Below are 20717 nucleotides of genomic sequence, written 5' to 3'. Positions count from 1 at the left end.
GATAGAGTTAGCTGGCATTTCCTGGAAGAGGTCCTGACTAAAAAAGGTTTCTCACAAAAATGGGTGAGTTGGATGATGAAAGCATTTAAAGGGGGCAGAGTTGCAATTCATGTGAATGGAGAAAGAGGGGTCTTTTTTAGAAGCTACAAAGGCCTGAGACAGGGTGACCCCTTATCTCCTCTGCTTTTTAACCTAGTAGGGGATGCTTTCTCAGCAATGCTCAATCTGGCCTGTAGGAGAGGGGACTTGGAAGGGTTGGTCCCACATCTAGTAGAGAATGGCATTACCCACTTACAATATGCAGATGATATAGTGATCTTTGTTAGAAACACCCAGCCTACCTTAAGAAATCTGAAGTTTATTCTCTATTGTTTTGAGTCAATGTCAGGGATGAAAATTAATTATGAGAAGAGTGAGGCCTTTGTGGTAGGAATTGCAGATAATGAACATATCAGGATTGCAGAGTTTTTTGGTTGCAAAGTGGGGGCATGGCCTATGACTTACCTTGGAATGCCAGTTAATGACATTAAGATAACCAAGGCCTAGTTAAAATTTGTGGTTGACAAAGCAAGAAGACGTCTTGGGTCTTGGAAAGGTGATACTTTGGCCTCTGGTGGGAAGACAGTCTTGCTGAACTCATGCCTATCCAGTACACCGATGTATACAATGGGTGTTTACCTGCTTTATGAGGGGAATTACCAAGCTTTAGACTCAATCAGAAATAAATTCTTCTGGCAAGGTACAAACAAGAAAAGAAAATATCATATGGTAAAGTGGGAAGCCCTGATCAGACCAAAAGAATTTGGAGGTGTTGGTTTCCTAGACATCAGAGTTATGAACATTTGCTTGCTGGTTAAGTGGATTGAGAGATTAGAGAAGAGAGATGATAGCATCTGTATCCAGCTGCTGTGTAGGAATTACTTGGGGGACAAAAGTATTTTTCAGCTGACTCGCAGTGTTGGGTCACAATTCTGGAAAGGGATCTTGTCAGTTAGACAGTGGTGTCAATGGGGAAGGATAATGCATGTTCACAGCGGGAGACAAACCAGATTTTGGCTAGATCTCTGGATTGGAGACTGCCCACTGAGTGTAGAGTTTCATCAACTTTTCTCTTACTGCAGACATCCTCGAAGTGTGCAAATTGAATTATGACGATCCTTGAATGACGCAGAAATGGCTGAGTGGGCATGGTTGGTAGAGTTAGTGAATCAGATTAACCTTACAGATGGGAGAGATGTGATGCATTGGATCTTAGAGCAGCGAGGCAAATACACGACTAGATCGCTTTACAAGGCAATAACCTTTGGTGGAGTGAAAGATCTGGTGCTGATGAAAATTTGGAGATGCCATATCCCCCTGAAAATCAAGTTCTTTCTCTGGATGGCCTTTAACGATAGAATACAAGCTGCAGTTCAACTAAAAAAGAAAAAGTGGTCGGGCCCGGAGGAGTGTAAATTGTGTGGAGAGCGGGAAGCTGTCGATCATATTCTGTTTCTGTGCCCTGTGGCGACCTTTGTGTGGACGCTTATCAAAGAGATTTGCGGCCTGTATTGTGCCCCAACTTCTTGTGGAGAGTTAGCTGACTCTCTGTTACACTTGAGAGTGTTAAAATTCGGTTCTATCTTTCTTTTTCTTTGTGCAGGTGCTTTGTGGGCGATCTGGAAGGCGAGGAACGCGCTGGTTTTTGAAGATAAACTCATGAAGAACCCTACGGAGCTAATCCACAAGACTCGTGCTCATCTGCTAAACTGGAAAACTCTTCTGAGACAGAGGGATCGAGCTTCTTTGGATGATCTGCTGCAGATCTTACTGGGCGCGTGTGTTTAGACTTGCCTCAGTAGTTGGTGTTCTGCTTTCTGTGTTGGCTGAGTAGAGTTTAGCTCTCGTTCTCTAGCTTATGTGTTGAGATCTTCCGAGCTTAGGGCTCTGTTTAGTTTCTGTACTCTAAATGCTTGCTGGTAACCCCAGTTGTGCGACCAAATGTTGAACGCTTGCTACGCTTTCAATAAAGCTGGGCGTAATGCCTTTGGTCGAAAAAAAATACCATGTATATAGTTAGTCATTTTTTATTACCTTATGGTTAAATGGTAGGGCGCGCATTGCACGCCAAACGTTCTAGTTAGCTTTAATGTTAACTGCCAATTGGAGGTGAGACATGCACCCCAGATGTCTGCTCTGGATGGCTGATTGCCAAAGCGAGATAACCATGTATCTGATTGCAGCACGAAATAATAATTATAGTGATGATCATGGGTAGAATGGTTGGTGTGCACCCAGTTCAGTGCAAATATTTAATAATTTGTAATTGTTTCAGCACCTGCTTTGTAATTTGATCTTTTGAGAGTAAATAAGTGAACCCAAACTATTTAGACAGTCACACATGGTGCTCGTCTTATGGTCTTTTCATTATTTTATCTCTTTTTTATTGACTCATTGCATTGCAGGGTCTGACATAATTATTATTGTTATGTTATACAACTATGATCTGTCGTATGCATTTGCTTTGTGAAACATTTGAAATTTGAGAAACAATTTCTGGTTTCAGGTTGCTACTTCGCACTTCTTATTGAAATGGAAGAGCTGGTTTTGCTATGTTTGGGAACTCATGAAGCTGTTTGATAAATGCATATCAAAAATACTTCCTCTATGTGTTAAGAAATATCTTAGCTGCATCACAGAAAAAAAAACCATTTAAAAGTGGGTTATGTGAATTTGGATCACGTGGTGTACTTTGTTAAATTTAAAAACTTTTATATGTATGATTGCGTGTAGATACCAATAAATGCTCTATTTATATTATAACATTATTTTTAAGCACCCGTAGCAACGCACGGGTTCAAACCTAGTGAAACAAATTGATGAGGCAAGGAATGTTACGTGTGCACCGCAGTCAGGCGTGCGTGAATCGTGATGCAGGTGAACTTCAGTACAGAACAGACATTACAAGACTTCTATTAAGGAACCATCATGCCGAGAAGATAAACAAGGGTGCAGATATTGCTCTTACGGTGAGACCACTATCTCGACGGCAGGGGCAGAGGTAGGGTCAACGCATTCACCTTGTGAAGCCGATGTAGTAGCAGAGTTCCCTTCTTGCTTTAGTGTCCCATCGGCTTCAGAAGCTGCTGCTGGAGTGGCGGCGTTCTCTTCTTCCTTCACAGGAACCATGCCTTGTGCAGTCGATGCGTCAGTAGCTTGGTTACTTGCAGCTTCTTGTATTCTTTGTGTCGTGGTGCTGCAACCACGGCCGGGTGGCGGAAGGCACCCGCCCTAGCTCAGAGGGTGTGTACTCGGGGGTTAGCTAGTCCCAGATGGATCTCACTCAAGAACACGATGAACACAGCAAGATTTAGAGTGGTTCGGGCCGCCGGAGCGTAATACCCTACGTCCACTGTGTGTTGTATTGCCTTCCCACGAGAGTGAGCGAGCTCACTAGGGCTGGTGTGTGCGGAGAGCTTGAAGTCTGTAGTGCGCAGCGAGCGCCTCCCTTTTATATCTCAAGGGAGGCGCGTACATGGCTGTTGGGTCCCCGACAAGTGGGCCCAATGGTGTAGTATAAATTAACATACTGTTCATACATCATGGCGTCGCAGGCAGCGGGGATCTCTCTCCTGGAATCCCTTGCCTGCTCCTGGTGTCCCTCGTTCATCATGTCCAAGCGCCGTCTTGTCGGGACGATGCCAGACGTAGCTAGTGCCGTCGCCTGCCACGTAGCTGAACGGCTGTGTAGGGAGCGGCGTAGGCGGCATGATGGAAAAGTGCCGTGCCGTCGTATCCATTTAATGCTACAGATGGGCTCTGCGCGGGCGCGGCACTGGCGGCCGCACTGTGCACCTTGGTAATACGCGGTGCACAGTGAGGCCTGACAAAGGCTGTCCCGCGTGCCGCGGCGACAGAGCACGCCTCAACCATTCGCATTAAATGCGGTGGGTGGGCGAGTCTCCTTGCGGAGGACTCGCGCACGAGCCCGTGCCTCCGAGGCACGTGGCGGCTCTGGACCCCCACACGGTAAAGGGGGGGGGGGGGGTCCGGATGGCGCAGGAGGTCCCGGACCCCTATGGGGGGGGGGTCCGAGGCCTCGGCTGTCAGCTCGGAGCTTCCCTTCCTTAGAGACACGTGGCGTCTCCGGACCCATCCCCAGGCGGGGAACGGGTCTGGCGCCGTTGGCCTGGTGAGGAAAGAGCCTGACCAGTGGGGCCTGGCTACTCCGTCCTTACGCGTAGTTACGGATAACTACGCGGGTCATGCCTTGCTGCAGTAAGAGTGGGTATCCCTGCTACAGGGTACCGACAGTGGCCCCCAGGCCCACCTTGGGGGAGGCACGAACCCGCAGGTGGGGCCACTACTGCGATTTGGCTCTGCATAGCTTGAAGCTTCTTGCTGCAGAGGTCTTGACCGGCTTTGACCATCCATCGGATTGTCCGCTGCCTCATCACATCGCAACGGCTTATTGACTCGTGGCCCCCACGCACAGTGGTACACCTAGTCACGTGCGCGACGCTCGGCATTCTTGCGGCCGGAGTAAACGGATCATTTACTACCGGTGCAGTTCCCGAAAAGCTCGGCCACGCCAGCGCTTAATACGCGCACGTCAGCTCGGCTTCCGCCTCGCTCCGCGCGCGCGCGGCCGTTGGTTCAGATCCCGTCTTTTCGCACCCTTGTTGGTTACCCGCTCACCCCGACAGGTGGGCCTGGGCCCCCATGTCATGGACTGGGCGGTTAACACCAGGCGCGGGCGTCGCTTGGGTTCCGGCGACGGTTCCGGGGTGCGCCGGTTGAGTCAGGCTTTATAATGGGGTGAACCGCATTCCGCGGTTACTTTCCTGCATTCGCCTTCTTCCTTCCAACCTTTGCGCCCCTTTGCCTTCGAGCTTCCCTTGCCCCTTTCTCCCCCGCGCAGGCTGCTACTCACTCCACCGAGAGATGGCGTCCCTTGTTCATCCCCACCGCTACCAGACCGAGGGAGAGTTGAACACAGTGCGCCGTCTGCTGGGATGGAGTGCTCAGGAGACCGGCTGGGGGGTGCGAGCAGGCTCGGTTCCCCTTGGCAACCTCCGCGCCGGGGAGTTTGTGCTATTCATCTCGCACATCTCCACCGGCATGGGACTGCCGATTTCCTCGTTCCTGCTGCTGCTGCTGGAAGACTTCGGCCTCCAACTTCAGCATCTGACGCCGCACTCCCTCCTCCTGACGTCCATCTTTGTGCACTTATGCGAGATGTTCGTGGGAGTGCGGCCCTGCGTCATCCTCTTCCGCTACTTCTTCATTCTGGTGAGGTCCGGAAGGAGCAAGGACGAGGTGGGGGGTACTACTTCCAGGTGAGGAGTGACCTGGCATCTCCTTACATTCCCGGCCTTGCTGGCGGAAAGTGGGAGGAGTGGCGCAGGGATTGGGTGATCGCCACCACCGAAGCCAACGAGCGCCTCGCCCTGCCGACCGAGGGGCCCGCCTCCGACAAGGCATCCTGGAGGGCCAAGCCGTCGCTGCAGCCGGAGTTCGACTCCGTGCTGGACAAGATCAGGTTGCTGGCGGAGAGCGGCCTCACCTCGTGGCATGTGCTCGGAGACTTCGTGAAGCGCCGGATCGCTCCCCTGAAGCAGCGGCCGCGTCCTGCGTGGAACTTCACCGGCCTCAACGACTGCAGCAGGACCCAACGCGGAGAGGGGAGCGACCTGACCCAGGAGGCCTTGGAGGTTCTGGTGCGGAACGTGACGGGGGACGCCTTCATCCCGGAGAACCTGATCCTCCCGTAGAGCATAGTCCCCCTCTGCGAGGACCCCGCGAGGGTGGCGGTGCTGGCAACCCTGCCGACTCTGGACGACGGGGGACTGGCCCCACGCCAGACCGGAGGCGACGCGAACCGTGGGCTCTGGATCCCTGGCGCGTCCGGGGATCAGGCTACGCTGAGCGCTGCGGGGTCCGGCGCCACCACGAAGGGGAAGCAGGCCGCGGCTAGCATCGTGGCCGCAGCCGGTTCCAGCCGGGCACAGAGCAGCTCCGGTGCATCGTCGGGAGAAGCAGGCCGGCGCAGGCTACTCAGGGGCGACGGGACCCTGGTCTCAGAGCCCGCCACGAAGCGCCAGAGGTCTTCTGAGGGCGCGGGCCAGGGTAGCTCCCGGGCTGCCGGCCCCCACGCCTCCTCTGGGGCAGCCGCACCACCACCATCGCCGCCGAGGAATTCCTCCCACCGGCAGCAACAGCAGCAGCAGCAAGAGCAGCGGCAACAGGCACGAGGGCGGCAACAGCAGCAACAGGTGCAACCCCGGGTCGCGCCCGTGCTGCAGCCACGGGGACAGCAGCAGTAGGAACAGGCCCGGGTTGCGCCTGCATCGTAGCTGCAGGGGCAGCAGCAGCAACAGCAGCAGCCGCAGGAGAAGAGGCCGGGGCTCCGAGGACGCTGGGTGCCCGGTACTTCTGGGTTAGTGTTATCCTGCTTTCTTCCTTTACGCCGGTGCTCTACTTTTTTCCTGAAGGCTTCTCCGCTTTGTTACCAGGGCTCCTCGCCCCAGCGGTTTCTCTACCATCGCCGGCTCGTCGGCTGGTGCCCAGGCGGCCACGGCCTCGGTGTTGACAGCAACGGCGACAGCGGGTGCGGGACCCTCAGGTACAGCGACCTATGCCAGCCCAGTGGTGTGTGACGTGGAGCTGACAGGCGTGTCATTTCCAGGCTCAGCAGCGCACAATGCCCTGGTGGTGGAGGCACATGCGGCAGAGGCAGCAGACACAGCGGCGGTGGAAATGCCGGTGCTGGGTGCAGCCGCATCTGACGCGGCGACGGCGGAAACGCCGGTGTTGGGTGCTGCCGTACCCGACGCAGCGATGGCTGAGGCCCAGGCGCTGGGGGCATCCGCACCCGACGCCGCGGCGGCTGAGATGCCGGCTCTGGGCGCAGCCGCACCCGACGCGGCGGCGGCGGAGGCGCCGGCGCTGGGCGCAGCCGCACCCGACGCGGCGGTGGCGGAGGCGGCGCCGGTGCTGGGCGCAGCCGCATCCGACGCGGCGGCGGCGGAGGCGGAGACAAGTGCTGCAGCAGAAGCCCCCACCTCCAGCTCCGGTCCTGTTGCAGAGGAGGAGTTGGAGGTGGTCTTTGGCAGGCGGCTCCTGCAGCTCCAACTCCCGGAGGAGGATGTGACTCCCCTCCCCCAGGTGATGTTTCAGGTCCGGCGGTCGATCGAAGAGGCAACCTGCTTCGCCGAGACGGCCTTCCGGCGGGAGTGGTCTGCCCTGGAGAGCGAGCGCCAGCACCTCTCCGACTGGCACACCCGCCTGGAAGCGCATACGAAGGCTGAAGCCTCCCGCGCTGCAGAAACTCGGTCAAAGCTCAAGGCGGACCAAGAGGCCTACCGAGCCAACCTTAAGAAGGTGTTTGACCGGGAGTTCGCAGTGTCGAACCGAGAGAAATCCCTGGCGCAGCGGGAGCAGGATTTCACTCTAGAGGTTGTTGGCTTCGCGGCTCAGCGGTCCGACCTCGAGGCCCACCTCGCGGCTCGACAGTCCGAGCTGGAGACTCGCAGCGAGGACCTCGAGGTCCGGAGGCAGGAGCTCGACGTCTTCTCTGCGACTCTGCAGGGATGGCGTGAACAACTGCAGGAGAGAGCCCGCCAGCTGACTGCCGACGAGGCGGTTTTGGAGGAGGGCCGGAAATCCCTCGCCAAGCGGGAGGCCCACGCCACCGGCATAGATAAGGAACTCGGGCGCCAGCGAGACTCGCTCAAGAAGTTGAAGGACCGGGCGGAGGAGAGGGAGGCCGAGCTCGAGGAGAGGTCCCGCGGGCTCGAGGAAAGTTCCCGCGAGGTGGAGGTGGCCAAAGCGGCTCTGGACACCCGGGTGCGAGAGGTGGTCCGGAAGCATCAGGAGGACCAGCGCACGGGAGCCCAGCGGATCGCTGACTGGGCGACCGAAGCGAGCCTCGCACTGGTGCCATTTGGGATGAGCCCAATCCAGGTGGCGGAGCCGCCAGCTTCGATAGCTGACGCCCTCCCAGTGCTGAGCTCTGCTTCGGATAGGCTCCAGCGCCTGGGGCCGGTCCTTGCTGGACAGCTCGAAACCGAGGGCCGCGAGCTGATCCGGATGGTGGCGGAGCACATCCTGACCTGCCTCCGGAGCCACGACCTGACCATCTCGTTGGCGCCCGTGGTCGATGGCCCTGTAGTGGAGACGGAGGCCGCCGCTCGGGACAGCGTGCAGGAGGTCGTTGACTTCGTCGCCGCCTACTTCAAGCGAGAGCCTGCGGACCCTTAGGCTGGGGATTGTATCTTTTTTCTTTTTGCACTATGTAACAAACATTGTATTAGCTGAAATTTTTGAAATAGAAGAAACTTCAACTTAGCTGTTTGTCAGTTGTTGATTTGCGGTATGCAGCACCCCGGCGCCCTGGCCCCCTGGCGGATAGGTGCAGTTGCTTGGACCTGTCTGCCACCTGAGCCGTAGAAGATACTCCGGACCTCGTTGGGCATAGGGCTGCATAGTTTGTGAGACGAGCAAGCACCTTGTTCCCTGTGTAGCATACAGAACTACAGAGAAAAGAATCAAGCTCACTTATACAATAGCAATGATACTGCAACTTAGCTGCTTGACGCATGCAGAATCCGTTCGTGATGTGTGGGACAAAGCGGATGCTCCGGGCCCCCTGGGAGATAGACTCAGTTGTTTTGAGTCTGTCTACCATTGAGACTGGACCTTGATCTGCATGAAGGCTTTGAAGCAGATGCTAGGACCCCCTGGTAGGTAGGCTCGATGGTTTGAGGCTGGCTACCACCAGTCAGGACTTAACCTGTGTACCACTTCAAAATTACAGCTTAGTAGTAGGCCCGCGGGACTCATCCCTGACCAGTGCCAGGCTAGTACAAGGTCCGGGGCTCTAGATGCGCAGGTCCAGGTTGCTCAGCGCTTGTTACAGAGTGGTGGAGTGTGTAGGCTTAGGGTACGGGACCAGGCTAAGGCGCTACACAGGGCTCCGGACCATTCCAGGAAACAGCACGATCTTCCCGGACCTGGCTTCATCATCCCAGGCCTCTCGCAGCAGTGGCAAGGTCACTTTGTTGTACTCGATCTTTTGAGATATAGGACTGGACATGCCGTGTTGGACTTAGGAAACCAACTCTTGAGCTGGAACGGGGTCCGGGCCCTTAATTACCCGACTCCAGGTACTAGGGTACTCGTTACAGGGTGGTGGAGTGTGTAGGCTTTTGGGTACAGAACCAGCTAAGCGGCTACACAGGACTCCGGACCACCCCAGGAAACAAGCACCCGCTCTCCAGAGTAGGTCCCTAAGGGTCTGGACTCCTCTCCAGCAGCAAGAGGGTCCGGATGCAGATGCTCTATGTTCCATGGGTTGGGCAGCGGCACTCCATCTTCTGTGGCGAGGCGAGCGCATCCGGGCCGGCATACCTCTGTAACCCTGAAGGGCCCCTCCCAGCTGGGGGAAAGTTTGTGGAGCCCTGCTCGGCTCAGGATCCGTCTGAGGACGAGGTCGCCAGCCCGGAGCTCCCTGCCGTGCATGAACCGTTGATGATAGCGCCAGAGCGCCTGGTTGTAGCGTGCATTTCGGATTGCTGCTCGCCACCTTCGCTCATCAACAAAGTCCACGTCGTCGCGCCGCAGCTGTTCCTGCATGGATTCGTCAAAGGCCTGGACCCGTGGTGAGCCCAGGTGAATTTCTGGGGGAAGGCATGCTTCAGCCCCGTAGACCAGGAAGAACGGAGTCTCCCCGGTGGCTCGGCTGGGTGTGGTCCGATTGCCCCATAGCATGCATGGAAGCTCGTCAACCCATTTGGCACCATGCTTCTTCAAGCAGTTGTAGGTGCGGGTCTTGAGTCCCCTGAGGATCTCTGCATTCGCTCTCTCAACTTGTCCATTGCTGCGAGGATGTGCTACGGACGCAAAGCATAGCTGGATGCCAATGTCCTCACAGTACTCTTGGAAGAGTCTGCTTTTGAATTGGGTCCCGTTATCCGTGATGATGCGGCTTGGGACGCCAAATCTGCATACAATGGACCTGAGGAAGGCGACTGCTGATTTCTTAGTGATATTCACCACAGGGGTAACTTCCGGCCACTTGGTGAACTTGTCGATGGCGACATAGAGGAACCGGTACCCGCCAACAGCCCGGGGGAATGGCCCCAGGATATCCACACCCCACACAGCGAATGGCCATGAGGGCGGAATCATCTGCAGAGCTTGAGCCGGGGTGTGTATTTGCTTTGCATGGAATTGGCATGCTTTGCAGGACCTTACCAGCTCAGCCGCATCCTGGAGTGCTGTTGGCCAGTAGAAGCCATGCCGAAAGGCCTTGCCAACAAGCGTGCGAGAGGAGGAATGACTTCCGCACTCGCCTCCATGGATCTCCGCGAGCAACTCGCGGCCCTCTCCCTGGAAAATGCACCGCATGAGGACACCGTTGGCGCCATGGCGGTAGAGATCCCCTTCTACCACCGCGTAACGTTTAGCCAATCGGACTATGCGCTCAGCGGACACATCGTCATCAGGGAGGATGTTATCTTTCAGGTAGTCCCGGATCTCGGAGATCCATGCATCGGGAGCTCCCTGAGTAGGTGGGTGTGGCTCTGCGAGGTCACCAGGATCCTCAACAGGGCACACGGCCCAGGTTGGGCACCACAGGTGGAGTGCTGCCGGGACCGCTGGCTTTGAGGTGCTAGCTTGATCCCCTTCACCCAGCTCGGCAGGCTGGGCGGTAGGTCTCAGCAGCCGTCTTTCGAAGACACCCTCGGGCACGGGTGCCCAGGTAGATGCTCTCGCAGAGAGATCATCTGCTGCTGAGTTGTGCTCGCGGGGAACGTGTTGTACTTCCAAGGCGTCGAAGTCCTTCTCGAGCTTCCTCACGTGTATGAGGTATGCCGCGAGCTGGGGATTGTTGCAGTTGCAATCCCCTCGGACCTGCTTGATGATTAGCTGGGAGTCCCCCTTCACCAGGAGCTGCCGGACCCCCAATGAGAGGGCTTGCGTCAGGCCAAAGATCAGAGCTTCGTACTCCGCCATGTTGTTGGTGGCCTTGAACTCAAGGTGCACCATGTACTTCAGCTGATCTCCGTTTGGGTCGATGAGGACCACACCAGCTCCGGCCCACTTTTCGCGGGCGGACCCGTCGAAGAAGAGTGTCCAGTGGGGCTCGGTGAAGACTGGTGCCCTGATTTCCGGCTCCGGGGGTCCAGCGTTGACGACCGGACCCCCAGGATTGCTTGGGGAAGGAGTCCACTCCGCTATGAAATCGGCCAGGATCTGGCTCTTGGCTGCATGACGTGGCTGGAAGTCCAGTTGGAACTCGGACAGCTCTGCCGCCCACTTGGCGATATTGCCTGTGGCGTTGGAGTTGTGCAGGATCGCTCTTAACGGGTAAGAGGTCACTACGACAACTCGGTGTGCCTGAAAGTAGTGGCGCAGTTTCCTGGACGCAATAAGCATTGCATAGATAAGCTTATGCGTCTCAAGATACCTGGCCTTTGCCTCGTGGAGGACTTCACTGACGTAGTAAACTGGCTTTTGGACGGTCCGGACCCTGGTTACCGGGTCTGGCTCGCCCTTATCCACCACATCATGTCCTTGGGCCCCCAGCGGCTCTGGGTTCCCACTGGCACAAGGCTCGTCCGGACCCCCTTGTGCGGGGTCCGGGGCTTCAGGCAGAGGTGAGGCTGACGGGCCCCCGTGTCCGGGGTCCGGCTCACCATCTTTGGCCGGGGAGACCCTGGTGTCCCCCTGGCGAGCTTGCTCCGTCCTTTCGGCGACCAGCACCATGCTGACTGCCTCCGCAGACGCAGCAAGATACAGAAACAACGGCTTACCGGGCTCTGGAGCCACCAATACTGGCAGCGAGGTGAGGTGCTGCTTCAGCTCCTGGAAGGCCTGTTCAGCCTCTTCGGTCCAAGAAAATGGACCGGACCTCCTCAATAGTTTGAAGAAGGGGAGGGCCCTCTCAGCTAGCCTCGATATGAAGCGGCTAAGAGCAGCGAGAGATCCAGTGAGCTTCTGGACATCCTTGATGCGGCCAGGAGGCCTCATCGCTTCGATCGCCTTGATCTTGGCTGGGTTTGCCTCGATGCCTCGATGTGAGACCAGAAAACCCAGCAGCTTCCCTGCTGAGACGCCGAAGATGCACTTCTCGGGATTCAGCTTCGTGCGCGTGGCGTGGAGCCGGTCGAAGACGAGGGACAGGTCCTCCACTAGTGTTGACCCCACCTTAGTCTTGACCACAATGTCATCGACATAAACCTCAACAATATCTCTAATTAGATTACAGAAGGTTTTGTTCATAGCTCGTACAAACGTGGGTAAGGCATTCTTTAGACCATACGGCATGACAATGTAGCAATAAAGCCCATCTACTGTTACAAAGGCAGTATGCTTCCTATCCTCTCTAGACATCTGAATCTGGTGGAAACCAGAGTATGCATCTAGGAAAGACAAAAGGTCACACCCGGAGGTGGAGTCCACGATCTGATCGATACGCGGAAGAGGATAGGGGTCTCTAGGACATGCCTTGTTGAGGCTGGTGTAGTCGATGCACATCCGAAGCTTCCCGTTGGCCTTTGGGACGACGACCGGATTGGCCAACCACTCGGGGTGGTGGACCTCCTCGATGAAGCCGGCGTGTAGGAGCTTGTGGACTTCTTCGCGGATGAAGTTTTGTCGCTCCACGGACTGCTTCCGAGGCTTCTGGTGCACCGGCGTGGCGTCGGGGTAGATCCTCAGATTGTGCTCGATCACTTCCCTGGGGATCCCGGGCATCTGTGACGGTTCCCAGGCGAACACGTCGACATTTGCCCGGAGGAAAGCGATGAGCGCGTCTTCCTATTTCTCCTCCAGGTTCCCCGCGATGCGGGTGGTCCTGGTGGAGTCCGCTCCAATCTGCACTGTCTTCACGGGAACATGGTCCGGATCGGACGGTTGGACCTTGGGAGCCTTTGCAGGCGCCTTGGGTTGCGAGGTGGACGGATCCTCCTCGGAACGTGCAGCCTCTGCCGCCAGAGCATGCAGTCTCTCAACTGCAGCGACGGCAGCGGTGCGATCGCCCTGCACGGTTAGGACTCCGGCAGGGGAAGGCATCTTCAAGACCAAATACCCATAATGAGCAATGGCCATGAAGCGGTAGAGCGCCGGCCGGCCAATGATGGCGTTGAACGGGAGGTTTACTTCCGCAACATCGAACAGAACGCTCTCTGTGCGGAAGTTCTCCTCGGTCCCGAATGTGACCGGCAATGTGATGCTCCCCAGAGGGATCACCGGGTGTGGGCCCACTCCAGAGAATGGGCGAGAGGGAGTCAGCTTGGACTCCGGGATCTGCAGCTGCTTGAACGCTGCATAGCTGATGACATTGAGGCCAGCCCCACCGTCAATCAGCACGTGATAGAGCCTTACGTTGGATATGACGGGAGCGGTGACTAGAGGTAGTACACCAGCTCCGGCCATATTCTCCGGGCAGTCGGATGGCCCGAAAGAGATGGTGGTGTTCATCCACCTCTAGTGCGGCGCCGCCTTCGGGACCCCCGGCTTCACCGAGAGGACCTCCCGGCGAAGGGTCTTCACGTCCCGTCGGGAGACAAGCTCCCAGCTTCCGCCGTACATTACGTACAGCTTCTTGCGGCGGTCGCCGTTGTCGGAATCGGAGTCGTCGTCGTGGTAGACGCCCTTCAGCTCTCGAGCGGGGGATTGGTACCCCAGCTCCTTCTCCCCGGCGGCGGCCCCGCTGTCGGAGGCCTTCTCCTTGCCGGCCCGCTAGCGAGGAGGAGGTGAGCCATCTTTGGAGGACTGCTCACGCCGCCCACTGACCCGCTTCGCGAGCTTCTGGATCTCGCGGCAGTCAGCGGTGCTGTGGCGAGCGGTGGGATGCACTGGGCATGAACCTCCGCTCCCACCTTGCGGGCGAGGGCGTTTGCCATGTGCATTTTGGCCCCCAGCCGCTGCTGCCGCAGCCGGCGCCACCGCTGGCGCTGCCGCTGCAACGACTGGTCCGCCAGATTGCGGTTCCCCGCGATTCCGGTTCTTGTTCTTCTTCTTGCCACCGCCCTGAGTGGTAGCACTGGAGCCGCCAGCCTTGGCGTCTCCGCCTTGGGGGGGCTGAGTGCCATGCACGACCCTCAGCGGCCCTGGCACACTTGTGTGCCAGGGAGAAAAGCGTAGTGACGCTTTCCACCTCGTGCGTCGCTAGCTTCTCGAGCATCTTCTCGTCACGTACCCCCTGGCGGAAAGCAGTGATAATAGATGCATCTGAGATACGAGGAATGGTACCCCGTACCTTGGTGAAGCGCGAGATGAAGGCCCGGAGCGTTTCTCCGGGTTTTTGCCTCACGGCGTGGAGGTGTGCCTCCACACCATGCTGCTGGTACGCACTGGCGAAGTTCGCTGTGAACCTCGCACAGAGCTCTTCCCAGGACTGGATCGTCCCAGGTGTGAGGTTCATGAGCCAGGTCCGGGCTGGCCCAGACAAGGCTACATGAAAGTAGCTTGCCATGACGACGCCGTTACCAACAGCCGCTGTGATGGCAGTAACGTACACCTGCAGGAACTCCGACGGGTTAGTGGTACCGTCGTACTTTTCCGGCAGGTGGGGGCGGAACTTGGATGGCTATGCCACTGCTCGGAGGTGGTCCGCCAGCGCAGCGCAGCCCACCCCAGCAACTGGTGTGCCTGGCTGTATCCGGGCGTTCACCGGGGGCTTGGGTGCCACCACGTCCAAGTCGGCGTTGAGGTTACGGCCCTCAATGTTAAGACGGCGCTCTCGCGCCCTCTCAACGGAGACGCGGGCATCCTCTCCCGCGCGCCGGTGGTTGAGTTCCGCCCGCAGGTCTTCTGTTCGTGCACCCCTCACGGTAGGGGAACGCACGGACGCCGACGCACCGCCCTGACGCTGGTGGTAAGGTACCATCGCGTTGCCAGGCGGAGGTCGTTGTCCAGTCCTTGCAGAACTAGGGGAGGCCTGAGCCAGGTGGAGGAGACGGTCAACGTCGTCCCGCCACTGCTTCAGGGCGTCTGGCGAGGCTGCCTCAGCTGGGGGGTTGCGAAGCATCTCCCTAGCCGCTGCCAGCGCTCCGCCGCTCGCAGCTTGTGAGGGGGCCCTTGATGGGCGCCCTGACTCTTACCGGCGAGCAGCGCGCGCTGCCGCCGACGGTGGCTGCTCCGCAGGCACAGTTGCCCCTGGAGCAGGAACACGAGGGGCGTGTGGCGTGGAGGACGCCACACCCTCTGTCATCTCTACGTCGTCCACACGAACCATGGGGACGAAGAGGAGATGAACTGCGACCAACTAAAGCCCCTACCTGGCGCGCCAAATGTCGTGGTGCTGCAACCACGGCCGGGTGGCGGAAGGCACCCGCCCTAGCCCAGAGGGTGTGTACTCGGGGGTTAGCTAGTCCCAGATGGATCTCACTCAAGAACACGATGAACACAGCAAGATTTAGAGTGGTTCGGGCCGCCGGAGCGTAATACCCTACGTCCACTGTGTGTTGTATTGCCTTCCCACGAGAGTGAGCGAGCTCACTAGGGCTGGTGTGTGCGGAGAGCTTGAAGTCTGTAGTGCGCAGCGAGCGCCTCCCTTTTATATCTCAAGGGAGGCGCGTACAAGGCTGTTGGGTCTCCGACAAGTGGGCCCAACGGTGTAGTATAAATTAACGTACTGTTCATACATCATGGCGTCGCAGGCAGCGGGAATCTCTCTCCTGGAATCCCTTGCCTGCTCCTGGTGTCCCTCGTTCATCATGTACAGGCGCCGTCTTGTCGGGACGATGCCAGACGTAGCTAGTGGCGTCGCCTGCCACGTAGCTGAACGGCTGTGTAGGGAGCGGCGTAGGCGGCATGATGGAAAAGTGCCGTGCCGTCGTATCCATTTAATGCTGCAGACGGGCTCTGCGCGGGCGCGGCACAGGCGGCCGCACTGTGCACCTTGGTAATACGCGGTGCACAGTGAGGCCTGACAAAGGCTGTCCCGCGTGCCGCGGCGACAGAGCATGCCTCAACCATTCGCATTAAATGCGGTGGGTGGGCGAGTCTCCTTGCGGAGGACTCGCGCACGAGCCCGCGCCCGTGCCTCCGGGGCACGTGGCGGCTCTGGACCCCCACACGGTAAAGGACGGTAAAGGGGGGTCCGGATGGCGCAGGAGGTCCCGGACCCCTATGGGGGGGTCCGAGGCCTCGGCTGTCAGCTCGGAGCTTCCCTTCCTTAGAGACACGTGGCGTCTCCGGACCCATCCCCAGGCGGGGAACGGGTCCGGGGCCGTTGGCCTGGTGAGGAAAGAGCCTGACCGGTGGGGCCTGGCTACTCCGTCCTTACGCGTAGTTACGGATAACTACGCGGGTCCTGCCTTGCTGCAGTAAGAGTGGGTATCCCTGCTACAGGGTACCGACACTTTGCATTGCAATTTTCACTCTCTCCTCTTTCGGAAGCCGAAGCTGCACCCTCTGCTGCCTCTCTGCAAATGTCTCCAATCCTACGTGCGACATCAGGAGCCAGATGAAGGAGAGGTACTCCCCGCCTGAGCCAAGGCTTTTGGCGTGCAGGAAACCCCTGCATCTACCAGCAGAAAAGCAGATCATCTCCACCCACACAGCTTCTATCACCTCCCACATCCTCTGCTCATCTCCTAATCGCATCAGCTCTTGAGAAAGAACCCAGGCGTCATGAATAAAGCCTTCTCTGGAACTGGAACTTGAAGCAACCTTATCAGTTATCTTCTGTGCAAGTTCCTTCTCGTCCCCTAGAGGCAGATCTTCACCATGCAGGAGGTCCTCTATTTCTTTGTAGGCAGCTGTGAACAGGTTCGTTCTGCTGCCAGGCATTAACATATCTGGGTTAGCAAACAGTAGATGCATCATGTAGTTGGAGATTTCTCTGCCCCGGCTAGCACATTCTTGATCAGGAGACGCACCCTTACTATGAAAGCAAAAATCGGTTGCCACGTGCCACAGAAGGATGCTTTCATCAAATGGCTTCTCTATGCTCTCACTGATGAGTTGCCCACATCCCTTCTCCTTTAGTGTCCAATGGCCCCTGCTGTCGCTGAATGCCCTGTAACTCTCAGCATCCAATATGTAATACAGCCATCCATCTTTGACATGACCACAAACTAAGTTTGTAATGGCTCTAGCTGAGCTGCAGGTACACCAGTATTTGTTAAGAAAGTTTTTCAGCTGTAAGCATCCCATGATGCTCATCAACCAGGTGTGCCTCTTGTTGCGGGCAAAGAATCTGACAAGACTATGCTGGTGAACCGTTTCAGGCCAGCCCCAACTAAATTTTGATGAAAGTCTGATGAGTGAGAAGATCTCTATGAAAAATGTGATGTACAATAGTACATATGTGACAATAACATCGCTGCCCCTATAAACCTTTTTATGGCTACTGTGAAAGAGACCAATGGCCACGATTGGCAGTATGATACTAGACACCCGTGTGCAATAAGCACAATAGTAATAAGACTTGTAAACTGATTTGGTACTCAAATCCTTCATGTAAACAAGATCAAAGAGAATCGAGAGCCCATCCCTTAGTGCCATGTAAGCTCGTTCATCAGGGAGCGACCAGAAGGAGTTCAAGTTAGCTAAACGGTCTGAATAGGGATACATGACATCTGTAAAAAGCTTATCAGGCACTACACGGAGGCGTTTCTTTTTGAAGAATCTTGGGCGAGGTTTCACGTGATACTCTAATTCTGCAGGAATTTTGTTGCGCTTAACAGAATCCCTGGCTTTTTGTACGTATTCTTCAAGCTCGAGTTCTCTGTTTGTGGATGTAGTCCTGCTATTGTCGGGAAACCAAGAGCTAACTAGGCCATCAAAGCTAGCACATTTGAGAGCCAAGGGCTTCTCAAAACATTTGAAAACCCCAGGAACGAAAACCAGGATTGCTGTCGCAAGTAACCTCATATCAGACGAGGGAGACCATGACTTACAGAACACATAGATAGCCACTGTGACCTGATGAGGTAAGAGCCAAGTGGAGCCCCAAAAAACATATCAGAGCTATATACATTTGTACGGATGATGTTTACACAAATAATGCGAAAACAAAAATGAAAATTATGGCACAACTATTTTAACTATATGAATTAGTTAATGCATAGCACAAAACCAAACCCCTATGACGGATTTATTATGATATTGGAGTCGGAGCCTGACCTGGGATATTGTTGTCAAAACGTGCCGTTTCCAAAGTTCGTTGTCTTCAATGTTGTATGCCGTAATGGTAACCTGTCCTCCAAGGTGCATTAGCAGAACGGATGTCCATAACACCTCTAGGTCATGACTAGTACTAACCGCAGAACTGTGCTGCAGCTTCCTTTGGCGGTTGAAAAGCGTTGCGAGGGCGTATATTGCCAAAGCATCACTGCCTAGGTATGACAACCAGATGGAAAATCTGAATAGAGGCCGAATATGTGACTTACGAGCACTGGCAAATGCTGCAAGGAAGCACAGGATGCAGAGGCTGCCCAAGACAAGGATGCGCAGCTGCCACTCTTCCCACAACCGCACCACACTTGAGAGGCCCATTCACTATTTCACTCTCTTTGTTCCTATAGCAGGGGGTGTGCACGTGCGCTGGTTGATGTTTATAGCTAAACACATCTGGTATGTTAAGAAAAGGACATGGTTAGCTTTCTGAAACAAAGTGGTACTGAACCAAATGGCTCAAGCTAGCATCGATCCCAAGTTAAGGTCACTGGGACAGGGCAGGCCGCAGGAATCCTCTGATCAAAGGACCAGGCAAGGGAGGGCAGGAATCCTCTGATCCAAGGACCAGGCAAGGGATGGAACATGGAATATCATCACTGTCACGCAAAGAGCTTTGCTATTTGCCCAAGGGTTCAAAGTTGTGGTAGTTCATGTGTTGAGATATCCTTCCACATGAAGGATGATTTGGAGCCCAACAAATTGAGCAAAAAGCCCATAAGCAGGGCCGGGTGTAGGATTTAGGAGGTGGGTATTCAAAATTCAAATGGTGTAAAAAAAAATTGACAGCCCGAAGTAAATATTAATAGCACATAATTGAGTACCGACAACATAAATTGGTCATAACTTGAAATTGTTCAACATATAGATAACAGATTTACTAAATGATCAACCTATCAAAGTGGGAACATCTGAAATTGTTCATTGTGATACTACATTGTGGTGAACTTTTCATTAATTTCGAAAATTCCAATTACAATTTTCAGCAAAAAAAAAGGACGAATTTTGAGTAACATTATGTTAAGGGCTCGGTTGCCCTTGCCGGCTTGCCCCTTTCTTGAATGCTTGGGCGGTTGCGCCTGCTGCGGTGCGGTGCTGCTGCTGCCGAGCGGCCGAGGCCGAGCTGCCGGCCAGCGGCCAGCCGTTGCTCGCGGCCACTCCGGGCTCCGGCCCTCCGAGGCTGCGCCTCGCCGTGCCTGCCCTCGCCGCCGGCCGCCGTGCCGCGCGCCGCCGCGTAGGGTTTGGGGAATTGGGAGCCGGAGGGCAGGCCGGCAGGGGCGACTCGGGGCATCGGGAGAACCTCCTCTGCAGTCTCTGCAGAGTGCCACCGTCCCTGCATACGGGCCCTGGCGCCCGTCGGGTCCACGCGTCGATCACCATTGGGGGAGGGCGGACAGGGGGCGAGGGCAGACCAGGGTTTTAAATTTCGGCGAAATTTCGCCGAAATTCGGCGAAAAATTTCGTTTTCGCTAATTACCGGGAAAAAAATTTCGGTATTTTTTGGAAAATTTCGTTTGAAAATTCAAAATTCAAAAAATTTCGGCCAAAAGTCGCCGAAATTTCGTTTCCGCTAAACACCGGGATTTGCAACGAAAACGAAATGGTTAACCCTGGGGCAGGCCTCATGCCTGGGCCGTTGGTGCGGAGGTGGGTGGGTGTCGCAGTCACATTTTTATCGCAGTGCGTACATCTGGAGAGAGGTTTAAAAGAAAGATTTGAAGTAAATACATTTATAATTTTTTCATTACACAGCACAACTTGATACACACAAGGCACGCACACTGATCCTCTATAAACACATGTACATAATTCCTACCTTTATAAGTATTTTCAAAGACTAAGCCGGCAAATTCTCGAAATTGATGAAATCACCACAAGCGTCTCGCTATCAACAGGAACGTCGCCTACTACTAAAAGCACAACGTCGTTAAATTCTGAAATATTCGCTCCCATAGGGAGTTGAATCCAAGACCTCAGGTGCTCTGAGGATTTTGTAACCACCAGGCTATAGACTCTTTCGCATAAATTTCTAATTTTTAGCTGAAATATCTAAATTAAATTTGGGTTGCATCATTAAATTCTTACTGTGAAATCTTCGAAATAAATTCTATTCAACTATATTTAAATAAATTTTAATGTGGAATACTTTTCTAAAGGGAAACGATTTATTAAGCAGTTAGAATATTTTTTAAGCTGGAACAATTGTTCATGTGAAATATTTTTTCCTGAAGGGAACAATTTTATTAACAAACTGGAATATTCTTTTTAAGCTGGAATAATTGTTCGTGCTTCACACAAAAATATTCTAGAAATAAAATTTATCTAAATATGGCTCTGGTTGGATCCTTTAGTTTTAGGACTAATTTTAGTCCCTGGATTAAAAACTTTAGTCCCCTCATGTTTGGAATCAGGGATTAAAAGAAACTAAAGGTCATTAAATAAATAGTACAACAGATCATATAAGCAACATAAAATTTGTGGAGGTGGGCTGTTCGTTTTTATTTTAAGCAACATAACGATAAAACTGAAATTTGATTTGAATA

The 20717-nt window shown here is 54.9% G+C and overlaps 1 protein-coding gene across 2 annotated transcripts; it reads right to left on the bottom strand.

The window, feature by feature from the left end:
* Positions 1-342: 342 nt before the first annotated feature.
* On the bottom strand, positions 343-19582 carry LOC120679353. 2 transcript variants are annotated; one of them, XM_039960923.1, is made up of 5 exons: positions 19189-19582; positions 18124-18570; positions 16356-17922; positions 3060-3221; positions 343-678 (listed from the first exon to the last, which is right to left on the bottom strand). In XM_039960923.1, exons 2-5 carry the CDS (start codon positions 18493-18495, stop codon positions 527-529), a joined length of 2253 nt encoding a protein of 750 aa, XP_039816857.1. In that variant the 5' UTR covers positions 18496-18570; positions 19189-19582; the 3' UTR covers positions 343-526. The 2 variants fall into 2 exon arrangements, with proteins under 2 accessions (XP_039816857.1, XP_039816856.1); XM_039960922.1 differs by having other exon boundaries at positions 18124-19582.
* Between the last annotated feature and the right edge of the window lie 1135 nt (positions 19583-20717).

The sequence above is a fragment of the Panicum virgatum genome, chromosome 6N (genome assembly GCF_016808335.1).
Source record: "Panicum virgatum strain AP13 chromosome 6N, P.virgatum_v5, whole genome shotgun sequence".
Taxonomy (NCBI): domain Eukaryota; kingdom Viridiplantae; phylum Streptophyta; class Magnoliopsida; order Poales; family Poaceae; genus Panicum; species Panicum virgatum.
This window is presented reverse-complemented; position numbering and strand designations above follow the sequence as displayed.